The 18,382-nt window shown below is 46.4% G+C and overlaps 1 protein-coding gene across 12 annotated transcripts in view; it reads right to left on the reverse strand.

Moving 5' to 3' along the window:
• The window catches only part of PTPRT (protein tyrosine phosphatase receptor type T), a 1,054,416-nt gene that overhangs the window by 173,958 nt on the left and 862,076 nt on the right, over positions 1-18,382 (reverse strand). For all 12 annotated transcript variants that reach the window (XM_059407029.1, XM_059407023.1, XM_059407028.1 and 9 more), the window contains one exon: positions 4,263-4,398. In XM_059407029.1, coding sequence (XP_059263012.1) covers positions 4,263-4,398 — 136 coding nt within the window. The remainder of the gene's footprint in view (positions 1-4,262; positions 4,399-18,382) is intronic.

Raw genomic sequence — 18,382 nt, forward strand, 5'->3', positions numbered from 1 at the left:
CACCTCAAATTCATTCTTGGAAAAGTTACTATATGGGCAGACAAAGCACCATTGGCAGAACATCGAGGCTGGACCAGGAAGAGCTGGGAAGGGGGAAAAGGAAGAGAGATGGAGGTGGCTAGAACCATGTGTAGGGACTGACCTCAAAAAGGTCTCCCTAAAAGTTGCTCAGTTTCCATTTGAAAATAAAAAGGAATGGAAAGGTAATGTGGGACCCAGACAAGTCTTGGGGTACAACTCTACCAAAGAATACTACTTCATCTGGCTCCAGGGTTTGCCCATGCAAAAGTAAATGGCTACACCTTAAGCCTTGGAGGACCATGCTCAGACTTCAGTGGGTGTGTCCCAAGGATTAAATTGGGACTATGAAGCTTGTGGACATGCATACATATGTGCATATTGCCAAAACAAACATTAAAATGTAGAACCTCCCATATGTGAATGGCTAACAAACACCTTCACACACCAAGGTTAAGGCACTGAGGCTTCAGCTTTCCATGTTCATTTTCATTGATGGCACCCAGAGCCCTATAGTAGTGAGTCAAGGGACCACAGGGGTGGCCTAGCAGCCCTTTGGCTGCATATTCCTTTGGGAGAGGACATTTAGCAATTCTAGAGGGAGGAGGCCAGGGAAAAAGATGAAAAGGACTATAGTAATGAGAGTTTCTATTTCAAAACTCAACAAGGTGCATGAAAAGTTGGTATGCTCTATTATATTATGGCATGCAGAGACCATTCTGGACCATTCTGAGGTCCAGATGTGATCATGAGAACCAGGAGTAAAGGATGGACCCATTATCCAACCAATATTCAATATCCCAGTTAAGAGCTGTATCGGGGAGAAGCTCCAGGTCACGTCACGTTCTTTTTTTTTTTTTTTTAAAGATTTTATTTATTTATTTGACAGAGATCACAATAGGCAGAGAGGCAGGCAGAGAGAGAGAGGGAAAAGCAGGCTCCCTACTGAGCAGAGAGCCTGATATGGGGATCAATGCCAGGACCCTGAGATCATGACCTGAGCTGAAGGCAGAGGCTTTAACCCACTGAGCCACCCAAGCGCCCCTCCAGATTGCTTTCTTCTAATGCTCATGTAACACTCTGTATCTCCGTGGAGCTCTGATTCTGCATTGGCCTGTGTTCAAAGAAGCCCTCTCCAAAGAGCCAAAGGTACTATGCAAAATACTATAACTTGTACCTTCTGCAAATCCTGTTTGAATCACCCACCAACATTTCATATCCCTTCCTGCAACTGTACATTTCTAAATACCCACTTAATCCATTACAAAACAACCAAGCAGCAACAACAAAACAATTGATTTAACTTCCTTCATTAAGTTTTTCCCTTGGTCCCCTGTGTTTCTAGCTCATTCTCTGTCACTTTCTAGTTCAGTATCCCAAAAGAAAACAAGCAAGAGCAAGATTCTCTTCAGAGGGTCACAAGGAAGCCCCAAGGCCAATGATAATGAACACTGCAGGGAGAATCGAGGGACATCTTCTGTGTATTGGAATACCTGGTTGGGCTTTGGGGAAATTGTTGAGCCAGCTGAATCCCTCAGAAGCATAGGAAATAGGAAGCCACCACTCCCATGTGCACTGAGGTGACGAAGAAGACCCAGCTCAAGCCAGTGGAGGAGGCACATCCGGCATGTGACTTCTGAGAGTTCCTGCATCCAGGAGCTAACTTGAGGTCACAGTGGGACATTGAAGAGATGCTGACACCAGGATCCTGAGTTGTGATGATCTGCCTATTATTTGGGTTTTCTTTTCCTTTCATACCTCTTCCTTTTAGGTAGCTGTGGATAGCCTTCAGGCCAGCAGTAAGTTAGTGACAGACTTAATTGAACAATAATGTTTTCCCCATACTTCTATATGGGGCTGGAGTCAGAAGAGCTAAAGGAGTTCACCAAATGCTTCTCTGTCCTTTGGGGGCATCTCTCAACATCAGAAGACATTGTACACTACTGGCAAGAGTACAGATCTATACTATGTTCTTTTTTTCTCTTCTTTCCTTGCCCTGCACCCATCTGTAAATTATTACTGTCAACTACGTTTTCTTTTCCCTTTCTCTTCTTTTTCCCAAAAGATACTGTGTATGCAAACAGTGATTAGTCCCCGCCCCTGCCCCCCCCACCCCCCGATGCCACAACATCTCAGATTTGCCTCTTGGGGACACATGGTAATCATGGGACTCCTCTTCCTTGGGTCTAATGGACAGTTTTGATACAGGTGAGAGATGATATGCAGTAAAGGTTAAATCCACACAAAGGACTCATTTTATCACCTGTTCCTACCCTAGAAACAGAAAGCTCTTTCCTCCCTCCTGAAAAGTCACACGTTGCAGAAATAGCTGCAGAGAAGGAAGTGAAATTTCTTCACAAGCTCACAGACGATGGTGACGTGGGTTAAGCCAGGCTTTAGAAAGAGCAAAATTGGAAGAGCTTATCTGACTTACAAATCAGTGGCAAAGAATGAGAACATTTCAGGTCTATCAGAGAGGAATGCGTTTCTAGTAAATTGGTTACGTTTTCCAGGTAGGCAATCCCAGAGTCACCTCTGCCTCTAATGTGTCTGTGACTCTAAGAAACATGTCAGCAATCTTACACATGCTTACTGCTCCCAGAGAAACCAGCCTTCATGTTTGACTTCATCTAACAGCAGCTGACTTGTCACTGAGACCTACAATACGGTCTTACGGATGATGAGGATATGACAATGCAATGCTGTCCTTAATGCTTGTTCCCGGATATTAATGTCATACCTTCTCTTCCCCCTCTCCCACCAGAAAAGCAGTAGCTGGGTAAGAACCTTAACTTTCCCATCATTCTCCTGAGAGCCTGAGGAAAAGAGTGATCCTGTTAGACAAAGCATATCAAGAAAGGACAAGGTCCTACAAGAAGATGTCCTAGCCAGAGGGAGGCCTGGCTATTTCAGAAGAGAGTCATGAAAGACACAAGTATATTCTCGTGTCAAAATGGCCAAGAGAAGGCTGATTGCATGTATAGTGGGAATGCCAGTATTTCTGATTCACTGAACACTGGAAAGGGAGATTAAAAAAAAAAAACTTTTCTGCATTTATATTCATGGCACTCCTTAGGTAGAAGCTGGGATTTGTCTTTTTGCTCTTGTGGGAAGCAAATTTCACGAGCGCTTTTTGTTCCACAGATGGAAGCAAGTGCCTGGTCCTTGTGACAGGGCTTGCCCTGAACTCTGTGAATGACAAACAACCAGAGCTTCAGGCTAAGGTGTTAAGTGGTTTGTGTAATGATGTAAAATTATCTTCAAGCTGGGGGCAGGGCATGCTAAGGCACATAATGTTACAATGTAACTAAATGTTTTGTTTGCTCTGGCCAACTAGGGTAGTGGGAAGGTGGAGACCAAGAATGGGACCACCATGTTGAAACTGAGAAGACAGGGAGGTGGGTGGTAGGCATGGAAACATGGCGCCAGCCAAGGGGTCAAGGAGAGATGGGCCCTGGGACTCCCTGTTTGGAGTAATAACCTTGCATCCAGGGTTAGTGACAGCTTGATATGCTTCAGCTTTCCTAGATGAATGGTTCCTTTCCAAAAGGAAACTGTCTGCAATTCCCTTATGAATGTCTGATAAACAGATGTCAGTGTGGCAAATCTTAGGGATTTGGGGATGAGGAGGAGCCTATACCCTGGCTTTGATGAGCAAAGCAACAGGCGCTAACTGTGTTAGTAGACCCAGGAGGACATCTTATGGAGAAATAACAAGTAGCAAAATTCCAGGTGGGAAGGTATTATGGGACATAGAGTAGGAAAGAACCTTCCCTTGGGACTACTGCACTACAGGAGGCTTATCTCTGTCACGTGGGGGTCAGCTTGGGATGCTGCTGGTAGGGCCATGAGAAATCAGGGTGAGTGAAGGCAAAAAGGGTGAAGCATGACTTTCCTCTATCTGTATTTCTGGGGCTGCCCAGTAATCCTGACGAGACATGATCGGTTACAACAGAGCAATTAACTCTGAGAAGACTCATGACATGGAATCCCATGGCACACCACAGTGGCCTAACCACAGGAGGGAACATTGGCTCTGTAGGAAACCACCCATCTCTGGGCCACTTGCCAAGTAGGCAGATGCCAATCCAATGAGCCACAAATGGCTCAAGGATTTCAGGATTTGAACACTCATAAAAGAAAGCCCCTGCTTGGAAGTGATCAACAGAGCCAGGACCTGGCCATGTGGCAGTACTAGACCAGCTGGGGTCAGCAGAGTCTGCAGGGCAGCACCAGACACTCACCTCCTCTTGATGGTGAGCATGACACCCAGGAGAATGATGATGAACATCAGGAGGCCAGCGATTACACCAGCCATCTTCACGGTGTTGTCCACCTGCTTCTCTGGCTCCACAGTGTTAGAATTCTGAGTGGAGGCACCTTCAAGGGAAAAGAAGAAGAAAAATGTTGAAAAGGCTCATACGTATGACTAGACAACAATTATTAGACAACAATGACAACAGGTTCCATTTATGGAGAGCTGACTAAGTGCCAGGCACTACACTGAGAGCATTATACACAGTGTCCCATCTAATCTTTTTGAGGATTAGTCCTTTGTGATGTTGGGATTATTATACCTTTTTTTTTTTTTTCAGAGGAAGAAATTGAAGTTCAGAGAAATGAAATGAGTGTTCCAAGGCTGTACAACAGCTAGGTTGGGGCACCATTATCCTCCAGGGAGATCAAGTGGAGAGTTTTATCCCTCACACTGATTTGTCCCTAGAATCAAACCATGGATCTATAATTTGATTCTTGGGTCTGTGGAATTATCCCAAGCCCTACTTTATTCTTTCCGGTAAAGGGTGAAAACAACAGCTTTGTGTTAAGGTAACATGATTAAAATCACTGGAACTTTAAAGGTAAAAACATAAAGATTTTGTTTTGTGCCTTAGATGAAACAAATGGTGTGGCAGAAATTTAGTGCATTGAAGGAACTGCCTGGGGTTTAGAAAACACATGTGACTGACTCCATTTCTGGAATTTAATGCTGATGCTACGTGCTCTGCCGGGTACTAACTTGTTGATTTCATTCCAGGTAGCCAAAAAAAAAAAAAAAAAAAATGCCTCTGCTTGGCCTCTTCAGGCAATGGACCAGGGATCAGAGGTCCCTTCTCATTCCGGACACCTCCATGAACACCTCTAGAGAGTGGCCCAGAGGTTACCAGCACCCTGAATGAATTCCTTCCTGCTGCTACTCATATTCCCAGCAGTGCCACGTTTGTGTGTGGCAGCCTAAATCCACAGAATCCTTCCCCTGACACACCCCTACTTTTCTGCCTTATCAGCACCAGCTCGTTCTTCATCAGTGACTACATCTCCTCTGTTGGCCTGTGCCCCTGGGAGAGTTCTTTTCTCTTCACTAACTTCTAACTCCTTGTAACACTTTGCACACACCTCAATATACAGATATTAGTTATTTGTTTCTCCATCTGTCTCCTCCCATGGTCTGCAAGCTCCTTGGGGGGAAGATTATACCTCTTTTGTCTTTGTTTCCTCATGGTAGCAGTGAGCCTGGCTTGTAATAGGTGTTCTCTTAATGTTTGTGATTGTTCAACGTTTAGCTGAAGGGATGACATCTCTGCCCACACACATTTGTTCTCATGGAACCAAATTGAATTTCTCCTTTTTCAGTCATGTGTTCACAGAACTCAGCTGAATTGAAGGGATGTTAGTGCCCATAGCTACGATTCTGATTCCCCAAAGTCACTGATGTTTAAGAACAGCCCTCCAGCACAAGGATGCATCCCTTCTTCTTGGTTAAGAGTGTCAAGTGTTTTCCTGTATACGGAGACATTCTCCAAACTGTCTTGTAACTGGGACAAGCTGGGTTTATGTAGTCCAGCCTCCCCAGTGGGAATGGACAGTCTCCAAGAACAGGGAGTGAGTGTTCTCATCTCTCTAATGCCAGAGTCTCACACAGGCCATCCCCCTCCTCCAGTTAACAGATGATTACTGGATGATATAAAGAGAAGTGAACAGCAGTTGTTTGCTTCATTCATTCATCCACTTGCTACTGAGCATCCATGTGCCAGCCAATGTTATCTATGGGATGGATGGGAGATCCTTCTCCCAGATGGACTCATGAACATGGGATCTTATTCAGTTCCCTTCACCAACTAAAGGCAAGACCAGCTCACCAAATCCCAGGCTTGCCTGAGCAAGCTCTACTTATCTACAGCCCAGAGAATTCGTGAGGCAGTTAGCCAACCACCTCTTTGGCAGGCTGGTCTCCTATCCCAGAATGGGGGCTGATTCCAAAGGAGCACCCACTTAGCCTCCATTTCCCAGTTTGGAGCCATGACTTCTGAGATACGGCTAGTCCACTGCATATCAAACATAAGGGAAACTGAACACCTCAGGTGACAATTCCCTCAATTGTGTCAGAACCTTTTGATTTGGATTTGGATCTGGAGGAAGGAAACTGGCTCTGGAGCATTCACTGCCATAGCTAAACTTTACTTAGTGCCTGCTCTGAGATCCTATTCTAGAGACCAGGGGTCTAAGGGCAAAGGAGCCCTGGAGAGGATTCTATTACCTTAGGAACACTGTTACTGGCTTGGCTTAAAGAGATTCATACTTCATTCCTCTGATAAATAATCACAAGCTCTCACGATATGCCAGGCATTCAGTGATACAGTGGTGAGCAAAACAGGCACAGTTCCTGCCCTCAAAGAACCTACCACGAGTGGTGGGTGGGGCTCGAGAGACAGAATTAATGAATGACGAATCGGTAACGTAAACTTTCAAGTCTGTTGAGAATGAGAAAAGAGAGGCATGTTGCACTTGGAAAGCACATACTAGGGGAATGAATCACAAGCGGCAAGATGTGGCCAGTGGGGTGAGCTTCAAGGGATGATGGGATATAACCGGTAAAGAACATGAGAGGAGCCTGTGAGAGCCACAGAAGCAACCGCACTGGCTGCGGCCGTGTGATGGGGCAAGGAGCCTGGTGCATTCAAGAAATGAAAGAAACATAGTGTAACCTAGGGCGAGAAAGCAGGGTGAGCACAGTGAGAGAGAAGCTGGAGAGCGCAGCTGGGGCCTGTCCACACAGGGCATCAGAGGCCACAATGAGACATTTTGTTCTTCACCTTGAGAAAGCCAGAGAGCCATTTAAGTGTTGTTCATGGAGCAATACCATGCTCAGATTTACTTTTTCAACAGATCATTCCAGCTTCAGTGTCGAGCCAAAGTGGCCCGAAGAGGCGAATTCGGAAACAGTGAGGCATCCAGGTGGACTTAGGTGATGGCGGTGGAAACAGAATAAAAGAGATAATTACCTGAAATGCATGTAAATCAAACCAAAACCTCTCAATGGGACGAATGCAGAGAATGAGGGAGAAAGATGTCAAGGATGCCCCAAGACTTTGGTTTCCTCCTCCTCCTCCTCCTCCTTCTTCTTCTTCTTCTTTCTTCTTCTTCTTCTTCTTTTTTTCTTTTGAAGATTTGAGTGTGTGTGTGTGTGTGTGTGTGTGTGTGTGCATGAGCACATGTGCATGCATGTGTAGGGGAGAGGCAGAGGGGGCAGGGGGAGAGTCCTCATCAGACTCCTTGCTGATCGTGGAGCCCAATGTGGGGTCAATCTCATGACCCTGAGATCACAACCTGAGATGAAACCAAGAGTTAGATGCTTGACCAACTGCACCACCCAGGTGCCCCAGGTCTTTGGTGTTCCTAAGAAGATGGATGACGGTGCTGTTTATGGGTCTGAAAAACAATAGGAAAAGTATAGCTACAAAGAGAAAATGGGTGTGTTTGGAACAATATGAGCTAGAGATACACTCTAGAAAAGGGGCGGTTAAAAACGCAGGTCTGGAACTCGGGAAAGAGGTCTGAGCTGGAAGTAAAAGTGTGATATATGCACACAGACCATATCTAAAGGCTGAGGTTGATGGAGCCACCCAGGGAAAGAATAAACGGTGACAGGAGAAGGAAGATATGCCTGTAGAGGAGGCAGAGCAGGAGTGGCCAGATGGGTAAGCTCTTACCCTAGAGCTAAGAAAAGAGTGTTTCAAGAAGGAAGGAATAATGAACTGTGTCAAACACTGCTCCCAGGATGGAATCAAGATCCACAGTCAAGGGAAAGTGAAGGTCTTGGATCAGTGTTAGAAACCCTTCCCCAAATAAGTCCCAAGATGTCCTACACTGAAGCACCTTCAGTGGTGACCATAAACCAATGATGGTTCAATCCAGGGAAGCTTTCTGAAAGACCAGAACCCAGTGGTTTAGACAAATTCAATCAGTTCAGCCAACAAGCATCAGAGGTGAAATCACACACTCTGTATAGGAACGTTATGAGAAGGAATCATGCTTTGCTGACCCAACCAGACTCCAGGAGCAGAGACATGAACATGGGTGCCAAGTAATGTGCCAAACAATTTTCATTTTTGAGGTCACTTAATCGTCACAAAACTCAGAAGATGCTAGTTTTGTTTTCCCTTTTATATAGATAAGAAAACTTCATGGAAGGGTTAAATGACCTGTCCAAGGCCATATAACTAGTGGGTTCCAGAGTAGGACTCTGTGTACAGGGTTCACCCTCTTATCACTATAATGAACTGTCCTTGATATGGTTGCAGTTAAGGAAATGCCAGGGCTGTGTCCACAAAGAAGGCTGGCCACATGGCTCTCTGACCAGAAATCCAAGGGAACTTTTTCAGAGGTAGAACTGAGAGCCCTTAAGGAATATGGTAGCTGTGTTGCTTTTGCTCTAAGCCCATCCTTTTCATGAGAGTCAAAGTTAGTGCCATATCAGTCCCCAGTCTCTAAAAAGCCCTGTTTCTGGTTTTGGGTAACTTCTATTTGCTAACCAGGGATGGAGATGGTAGTCTGCTGAGAGAAGGGGGAGGGACTTGGATATATTCTCTTCATTTCTGTCCTCCACTGGGAGCCAGCTTAAGAACAGTCCACGTAAATCAGAACTGGCAGCTAAGCACCAGGTGGTAAAATCATCCAATTGGAGGAACTTCAAGGCTCTACATAAGTCCCCTGTGTGATGGAGTCATCAAAAACAATCTTGTGAGCTCAGCCTGTACTAATAGGAGACTACTGTCTCTGACATGAGGCTTCGTGCTCAACCTTATACCTGGATCAGCTGTACCCTTTCACCTCTGAGCACTCCCAACGCTGAGCCAGTCCTCTTCAAGCAGCTGCTGCCACCCCTGATCTCTGTCCACAAAATTTAGGGTGGCTTAGAATCCAGATCCCTCTTGGTTCCAGCTCAGAGTTCACATCTGGCTTTCAGTAGACTATCTACTCACTGCTGCATATGGAAACCTGGTGCCCAAAGGAGAGTTCTTGGTCTCATGAAGTCTTTCCTCTCCCTCAATATCTTCTCCATACAAAGGACCGAGTCACTACATTTTACTTTCCTACGGCCTCTTCCCATGTTTCCAAGCAACTATCCCAAGTTATATCCCTCAAGGACTCCTGCTATCCAACAAGGGTAATTAGGTTTGCTTAACACTGCACTAGTCAGACCACTCTGGTGAGGCTTATCCAATTGACTCCAGCATCTGAAAGGTGCTTCCAGGGTAAAGACAGGCCAAGAGCCTTGCCACTCAAAGTGTGGTCTGAAGACCAGAAGCATCAGCATTGCCTGGGATCTTATTACAAAGGCAGAATCTCGGGCCCCATCCCAGATCTAATGAGTCAGCACCTGCATGTTAACAAGGTCTGGTTGTGAATCAGGTGCACACTGCAATTCAGAGACCATTGACTTTGGAGGAATGGCAGTCAGGTCAGGACTTTTCAGCCTAGAGAATGGAAGATGCAGATGAGACTTGGTTCTTGCCTTGGAAAAGCTGAAAGGCCAGTGCAGAAGATGGAAAAGACTGGTCCCTTCAATTTTAAAGATTGGAGTTAATATCAATGGGTAGAGTGACAGGGGTAGATTAGGGACCAACACAAGGAAAGGTTTTTATGTGGAAGCACTATTCAGCAGAGGTTCAAGTCTAGCCCCCGTAGGCAGCATTATGATACAGAGAGGAGCATGAACACAGTCATGGTTCCCAAGTCCTATTCCAGAGTTGGCTTTACTTTTCACCTGCCCACTTCGTGTCCACCTGTTCTTACCTCCTGGGCTTCCTGGATGCTTCACCAAGCCCAATCACTGTGATGGGATACTGACCTTTCTTCTTTGCTTATTGACACTGCTTCCCACCTCAACTCAGCATCCCTTGATTCCAGTGATACCCATGCTCAGGGTGAGAGACATTCTCCTTAGAGATACGGGACTCCTACGCAGTCTATCTCCAAACACCCAAGTCACCCACAAAGGCAGGAGAATATGTCACCCACAGTGAAAGACACTATGTGGAAACTTGGTGTTTTCCCATCATGCAGAAGGACTACATGATTTCTTATACACCTTTGGAAGCTGAGATTCTATGGTTTTATGAGATCGATCAAAAGTAATGGGTTTCAGGCCAGAAAAACATGAGTTTATGTCCAGACTCCATAACTAACCGGTTGTGTGACCTTGATCAAAGCGATTAACCACCAGGTGATTTGATATCCTCATTTGTAAAAGAGTGAGTAAATGCCAAGTTCACAGGAATGTTCTGAGGATCAAATGTAATAACAGAAATAAAAATGTTTGATGAACTCTGAGGAACTGCTCACACATGTGATATAATGATGGCATGGCCCTGGAGCTGGGTCCAGGGTGGTAGCAGGAGGTTCCTGTGTCTATTAACTGTGGGTGTGCTGTGGGTGCTGGGGCCATGCTTCCTTGCACTCTGCTGCCTGAGTTCATCTGATCCTTAGGATGAAGGCCGGCAGAGCTCCCTGGAATGATTCACTTCACTTTCATCCAATAGGCGAGGCCTGTATCAGGCTTACATCTGGATGACTTAATGGCAGCAATAACAAAATTTGGCAACAAGGGATTAATGATTCATTCTCAAAGTGCTCTCACTGGCTACAGGCCCAATTCTATAGCTTTACTTCAGAGAATTTCCCTGTGAAGATTTGGAGCAAAAATAGAAGTCTCAGATAAAGAACATCTAATTGCAACTGATAAAACCAAGGACATCCCAGGGGATGCATAACCCATGATCATTGCTGATGGTAACGAAAGGAAGCTGGCTCTCGGGAACACCATTCCTAAAAGCTGCAATCTTTAAAACACACGGTCCCCTCTTAGCTATCCAAGGGCATATTATCCCCCAATCTTACTGTGCTGGCAGTTTACCCCGTCTCCTTAATGACTTCTTTTCTCAAAGAGTTTCTCTGTCTTTACTCTGGCTTTGCATGCATCTGGCACCCAGTGGAGAAAACCTTTCAAACTCTGACTTGGGAGCTGGTACCTCTATGTCAGTGAAGGTTTTAAGGATTGCAGATATCTCTGATTATGGGGCAACGGGTTGCCAAGAGGAGACAACAGGGAAAAGATAAGGAAGTTGGGCAACCTTCCGGCTCTTCTGAAGTCAGGTATGCACCATATCCCTTCTTGATTTTGCTGGAAGCGGATTCTTAGAATGGTGGGCTATTTTTAAAATGGAATTTAAGTCCAAGATCGGGAATAAAAGTTGGTAGGAAAGCATCTGGATACTTCATTAGATTCAAGCCTCCAGACTTTACAAATTGCATCCCAAGGCATTGAGAGCATTTGTAATTGTGATCATGAACTACTTTGGCAGTCTTTGAGGACTGAAATTGTAGCAAACAGGAGGGGTGCGAGAAGCCTGGGGAGAAACAAATGCTGTTGTTGATTTTTTTTTTTTAATGGAAAAATGTGGATTCCAGATATTTTGCAAGAGTAAGTGTGATGTTGATATAGGGGGGAAAAACCCATATAGACTGGATGATTAAATCAGAATTTTTCCCTTACTGTTTACTAAAGGAAGAAATAATCACTAGAAATCGGCACAGGCTCTGCATCCGTCAGCATCCAACCAGGAAAAGGGAAACCACTCCAAACATGTAAAATGGAGCAAATTTGCTAGAGAATGGATACACAGGCATCAGGAGAGGGTGGATGAGGCAGCCCAGATGGTACCGACACCAAAAGCCATTACCCAGCATAGACTAGAGAGACAAAAGGATGTGGTGGTCCTCATCAGAGCCCAGAGGTCAGGATCATCCAAAAGAAGCTGGAAGTCTGGTAGACCTCAGGGAGAAATGGAGTCATGGAGGGCACATAGCCATTGTCCAAGAAGGTGCCTGAGGCCAACAGGAAGAAGGCTTCTCCTCCTTCTTACTGTACAATTAATGTCTCCTCTTGGCCAAACCTACATGCCAGTTGATATGGGGCCCAGGAAACACAGCGTGCCAGGGTTACCTACACATCTCAGCCAGCAAAGGAAGAGCAAAGGTGGGGTGTGAGGCCAAACAGGCGAAGGGCCAGTGAGGGCAACCTATGAACAAGTGATGGTGTTCACCCCATTGCCACTTTTGAGAGATGTCTGGGCTTGTCAATCAGGAGGAAGGCCTAGGACTGTGTGTTAATTTCAGCCAGAGTCAAGGTCAAGGCAGAGACCTTGTAGTTAGCTTTCAAGAAAGGTAAGTGTTAAACTGGGTCATTCAGCAGGTAATGCTTACTGGTATTTCTTTTTTTTAATTTTTTCAATTTATTTTCAGCGTAACAGTATTCATTGTTTTGGCACCACACCCAGGGCTCCATGCAATCCGTGCCCTCTCTAATACCCACCACCTGGTTCCCCCAACCCCCCACCCCCCACCCCTTCAAAACCCTCAGATTGTTTTTCAGAGTCTCTCGTGGTTCACCTCCCCTTACTGGTATTTTGATACCCTTACGGGTATTTTGATCTAGAATGAGCAGGTTAAGCGGTCTTTGTCTATATGCCTGTCCCTGCTGTATCACGCAGCTCCATTCCATAACCGCTTTTCTTGAAGATTATCTCCCCTTATGCCCTCTTGCCAACATATCATATTCTAATATCGAAGGGATTGATGAACATGTCATGTGAATCTTGTTATATGGGCCAAATTATACAGACTTTGCTCAAATGATATTTAAACTTGACCTTTTAAACTTAAGTTCCCTCATCCTTTTTCACTTTCCTTGTATATCAACCACCATCTCTAAGCCCTTAACACATTGAGTTCAGTTTTATTATTAATCTCTGGGCTTTCCCTAAAATTCCTTTCTTGATATTTAGGCACTATAGCATCCCGTATAATTACACAGGGAGACGAGCCTTGCTCAAGTTTAAGTAACTGTTGTCTCCTTTACTCCTAATACTCTTTCTCTGTTCCCACGATGACTAATTTTTTAAAATTTCCGACTACCTCCCCCACACCTGGGAACAGTGCCTCCCTCACTAGGTCTCGTTGACTATGGAGTGCTCAAGAAAGATTATTCCATCATTCTTCTAAGTGACATCACCTAGGATGTTTCGCGAGTAATAAATAAATTGCCTCAATTCATCATATGACAGTAATTGCTTTTAGCCAAGATTTAACTCAGAGTCAATGTCAAGGAGCTGGAAAACACTACAGAGACACAGGTTTTTCAAAGATAGCTCTACCCTGGCTGGAGAAAAACCATTTAATAAGTACTGAGTTAAGTGTAAAGAAGATACAGATTTCTAATATCCTGGCCTCCCTCAACATCACCCAGCTGGTCCTAAGAGGTTAGAATTGACTTCATCACAACCCATACAGCTAAAACTGCTAAATACTGCTGACACAGGTTGCCCTCTTTTTCAGCCTTAAATGGAGGTTAGCACCCCATGAGATGGGAATAGCTTTAATTGATTGTTTGAAAGCACTTTGGCCACTCAAATAAATTGTTCCTCAAGTGCTGATTCTGCTTGGTCCTCTGCATCTCCTGCATCTGTTTCCAGGTAGATCCTGCTTTACACAGCAAACGCTCTGTGTAGGTCAAATTCTAATTCAGTTGTGTTACATACAGTCGGAAAGCCATGTAAGACCCCCATGGCAAATCTCTCCTGGGTGTAAGAAAACTCCTTTATTGGAAATTGTTTTTTTTTTAATGCATTCAGAATTTAGTATTATAGACTTATTTAAGAGGAGTCATGCCCGACCCATGCCAGGCCTTGTCATCACTGATGCATCCCTGGGAAGGCATGCCCTTCACCACTGGTGGGCTGAGAATTCCTTTACACTTCCATAGCTCCAACTGCTCCTTCTTGTGCCCAGAAGCCGAGAGTGCCAGGACTTACTAGAGTAGGACCATGAGCTATGGTTAGAGTTGGGTACACTTTGAAGACTGCTTTAAGAGTCAGATCATAGTTAAGGTTAAAGCACAGGATGTGGCTGAGGTAGGGGGTCACATCTAAAGGAGGGAGCAGGAGCTGGCCTGTTGTTGGGGTTTAGGAGTGGTCTGCTGGTCAGTCCACACCCATTCATGGTGAAGAGGCAACCTATGCCTAGAGTTGTGATTGGACTTTGGCCAGTAATAATACTTAGCCCATGAAATGAACTGGACAAAGCTAAGTGACCTCCAAAGGGATTACACCCGTTACCTTGACCTCATTAGCACCCACTCAACTCTAGGCCACAGAGGAAAAGTCCTGGACATCGCCTGATGAGAGGTGCTAGGACTTAACACTGCAAGGTAATTCAGAGACAATCCTGCTGTCCGGGAGCTCACTACTTGGTGGGAGAGAGAAGTGTGCGAGCCAAAAATCAAAGCTAACACAAGTGTGTACCGGGAGGGGCACGCAGGACTGCTTAGGCAAAACTTAACTACAAACTTGGTTTTCACATGTCATCAGTGGTATGGGACATGTCCTGGGGATCCCTGAGACCGCCCAGTGACCTCCTTTCTCCCCTCCCTATCCTGGATCCCTAGAGTCCAGGCAAGGCCGGCCCTGCCAACAGGGATGAAGACGCTGAGTCAGCCCAGTGCCTACAGGACCGGCTCCCCGCGTGTAAAAATCTGTGCCCTGAGCCTGAGCACAGGGGGCTCAGAGCTGCTTAGTCACGGCAGAGAGCAGCATTCACGGCCGGTGATGGGGATTAAAGGTGTATTCTGAAGAGAAGATGGAAGAGAGGAGAACACCCACTCTTTCGTATGCCCTGTGGCCAAGGGGACCGTCCCACCAGACTTTCCAGGCAGCCAGTATGATGTGGCACAGTCAGTGTAAGGGAGAGTGTGGACAATCTGAACAAACTGTGTTCTTCCTGTGGAATGAGGGAAGCCTTCTCATGAGCAGTCACTGGAGCCAAGTGTCCCAAAGCCCATTGGGATGGCAGCCAGGTCACATTAACACCAGGATGCCAAGAACAGGTTACCACAGCCTGGTTGGTGAGGCAGAGGCCAAGGCCAGGAGGTGACAAGTAACAGATGCTAGGACTGTTCACAAGCAGGAAGCAGAACCCAAAAGAGGAAGGTCAGAGGCTAGCTGTGAGCCAAATGCAGAAAACAGTGCACAAGGAGACCTCACAGTGTGGGCTCAAGAAACCCTCTGGGAGGGAGAACAGCTTTTGGTCTCGGTATCACCGAGGTCTCTCCACTCCACTGTAACGGTGCAGCCTTGAGGGTTTCAAGGCTGTACCTGCCCACGGCCCAGGGCTCTGGATCCCCATGTTTCCAAGTATATTAGTTTTGTAGGGCTGTCGTCCCAAATTACCACCATTTGAGTGGCTCAAAGCAACAGAAATGTACTCCCTCACAGTTCTAGAGGGGAGAAGTCCAAAATCAAGACATCCAGGATTCCTCCTGTGAGAGCAGGTAGAATCCTTCCTTGCCTCCTCCCGCCACGGGTTTGCTGCAGTCCTTGGAAGTCCCTGGCCTGTGGCTACAACATTCTGCTCTGTCTCAGTCACCACACAGTGTTCTCCCCTGTACCTGCCTTTGCCTGATATCTCCTTTTCTTTTTTTTTTTTTTTAAGGATTTACTTATCTAATTTAGAGAGTGTTTGCACACACACCCAACTGTGGGGGTGAGGGGGAGGGAAGGGTAGAGGTAGAAAGAGAATCTTAAGCAGATTCTGAGCTAAGTGCAGAGCCCAACGTGGGGCTTGATCTCACAACCCTGAGATCATGACCTGAACCAAAACCAAGAGTCAGATGCTTAACCAATCGAGCCACCCACGCACCCATGTTTCCTTCTGATAAGGACCTCAGTCTCACTGGATTATAGCCTGCCCCATGATTCATCTTAACTAATTACATCTGCAAAGACCCTCTTTCCGAATAAGATCACACTAACAGGAACTAGGGGTTAGGGCTTCCACCCATCTTTTGGGGAAAGACATTGGACCCATTAACAGCAGGCTAAGCTCAGCCAAGCGATCTGGGAATGGGATGTGGACTCTGGGAATGGGATGTGGACGGAGGGAGGTCTTAGCATTTCACCAATTAAAATGCAATCACTGATAAAGGTTAGGATCAATCACACTGTATATACGGGAAGAGGATGGGACGCTCCTGCTCGGTCCTGAACTGAGCCGCAACAGGGGCTTCCAGAAGGCCAGAATGTCCTGGCTTTATTTGTCTGTCTAGCTTAGGGTGCACCAGATCAAGGTGTCCCCAGGGATATAATTCCTCAGAATTATAATTCCTCAGAGACATAATTTGGTTTTTTCCCACCGCCTCTGGTGAAACTGATCCCTCAAGGAGTGATCACATTACCTGACCCAAAGGGGTAGGAATTTGGAGGAGAGGCAGAGATCTACCCAGCCTGGGTAGCCTTATTCAGATCTTGCCTCTGGAATATAGTGCTTGCAGTGAGCATCAGAGTCTGGAAAGGAAAAGAGGCACGGGAGGGAACAATAAATCTATAGGAAGGATTAGTGGAAGCACGGGCAGGATCAGAGGGAAGGGCCGATAAACACGCAGCACGGCATTCAGATTAGTGCAATGAAATTGAGCTTGGGTAATAAAACCAGCAGCGGGAATAGCATCGATTGTTGAGATTCCAGGCAAATCCACCGTGAACATGTTTTCTTTCTTCTAGCCTTTGCCCCTTGGCTTTTGGAAGCAGAAACACTGAATCACTGTGTTCTGTGCTAAAAGCGGATCTACGCTCCTCCCCAAAGGATGGATGCAAAAGTAGCTCTGTGTCAGGAGAGACGACAGAGGGCAGAAGCGGGGTCCAAAATGTTTGCAGCCATGGCCCTTGCCCGCAGGGGCAGGCTCGGAGTTCTGAGACACAGACCAGAGTTTCTGCCTACAAGCCTGACTGCCCCTGGACCAGCACCAGGGGAGTCCAGGAGAGCCTATGTGGGGCCAAACCAGCAGACTTCAGGGACCTCCATTCAGAAACTCCAGAGAATCAGTCCCTAAGAAGCTTGGCAGGTGGGGCCGCACAGAGTTCAAATTCTGGGTTGAAAACCAGTACTCAGTGACTCACCATCAGCCTAACCAAATGGAAGAAGGTGAACCAGGGGAGGTGTTGGGACCTTTGTGGGTGGAGGCAGAGGGTGTTGGGAGGGAGCACCCTATGCTTGGCTCATGTTCTATGAACATTAATCATTCACTCACCTGTAAGTCCATTCATGCACGGGGTCAGGTGAATGACCATTATAAGTGTGATGGGCACGGACTAAGAGGTGACGCAGAGCAAACAGCTCCAAGATGGTGTGCTTGGGATATGAACATGGCCATGCTGGCGGGGCTCCCTCACTCAGGGCTGACTCAGGGGGTCCTCTGTGCACACTGGCCTGGATAGTTGAGCATCTGCTCTCAGTGCAGCCTGAGACAGTGGGTGGGTGGGTGGGGGTGAGGGACAGTTTTGTCTGGACTTGATCTTAGGGGGTAAGGGAGACCCCAGAGGGAGAGCATCCGAGCGAAGGGAGGGAGTTTGAGAAGGCAGGTCCTGCTAAGATAAGCGGGGTGAACGGGGCACAGGACGCCAAGGAGGGAAGAGGTCGGGAGAGCAACTAGAGAGTGAGGGTCTGATTCTCCCAAAGCACAGGGGAGCTTGGGGACATTTCCATCAGGAGCAGATGCTTATTGCTGGACCGTCACTCAGGTTCAGGGGAGCATACACTGGAAGGGCACCAGTCTGGAATTTGGACACAAATCTGAGCAAGATGTCATGGATCTTGGGCATGAGAGGCAGCGACGAGGAAAGGAGAGATCCAGGAGAGATTCTGGAGTCAGTATTGGTCCCATGTGGTACCAAAGAGGAGCAAGGATGGCCCTGGATTCCCAATCTGAATGTAATGGCAGTTTGCATAAAGCCTGAAGACTGGTTTCTCCTTGGTCAAGGGAGAATAACCCAAGACAGAAAAAAGGTATAGTGAAGACCTCAGTCATATATGATGCTTGTTTTGTAGGCAACAGAAACATTGACCTGCTATAGGGACACCCCACGGGGCAGCAGCAAGCCAGAAAAAATGCCTTCCTCTTCTGCAGGGAGATTGGATGCAGAAGCTGGCAGCCAGAATGGTCCCAGAGCCTTGTGTCCATCAGGTCATGAGCGTC

The sequence above is a fragment of the Mustela nigripes genome, chromosome 7 (genome assembly GCF_022355385.1).
Source record: "Mustela nigripes isolate SB6536 chromosome 7, MUSNIG.SB6536, whole genome shotgun sequence".
NCBI lineage: Eukaryota > Metazoa > Chordata > Mammalia > Carnivora > Mustelidae > Mustela > Mustela nigripes.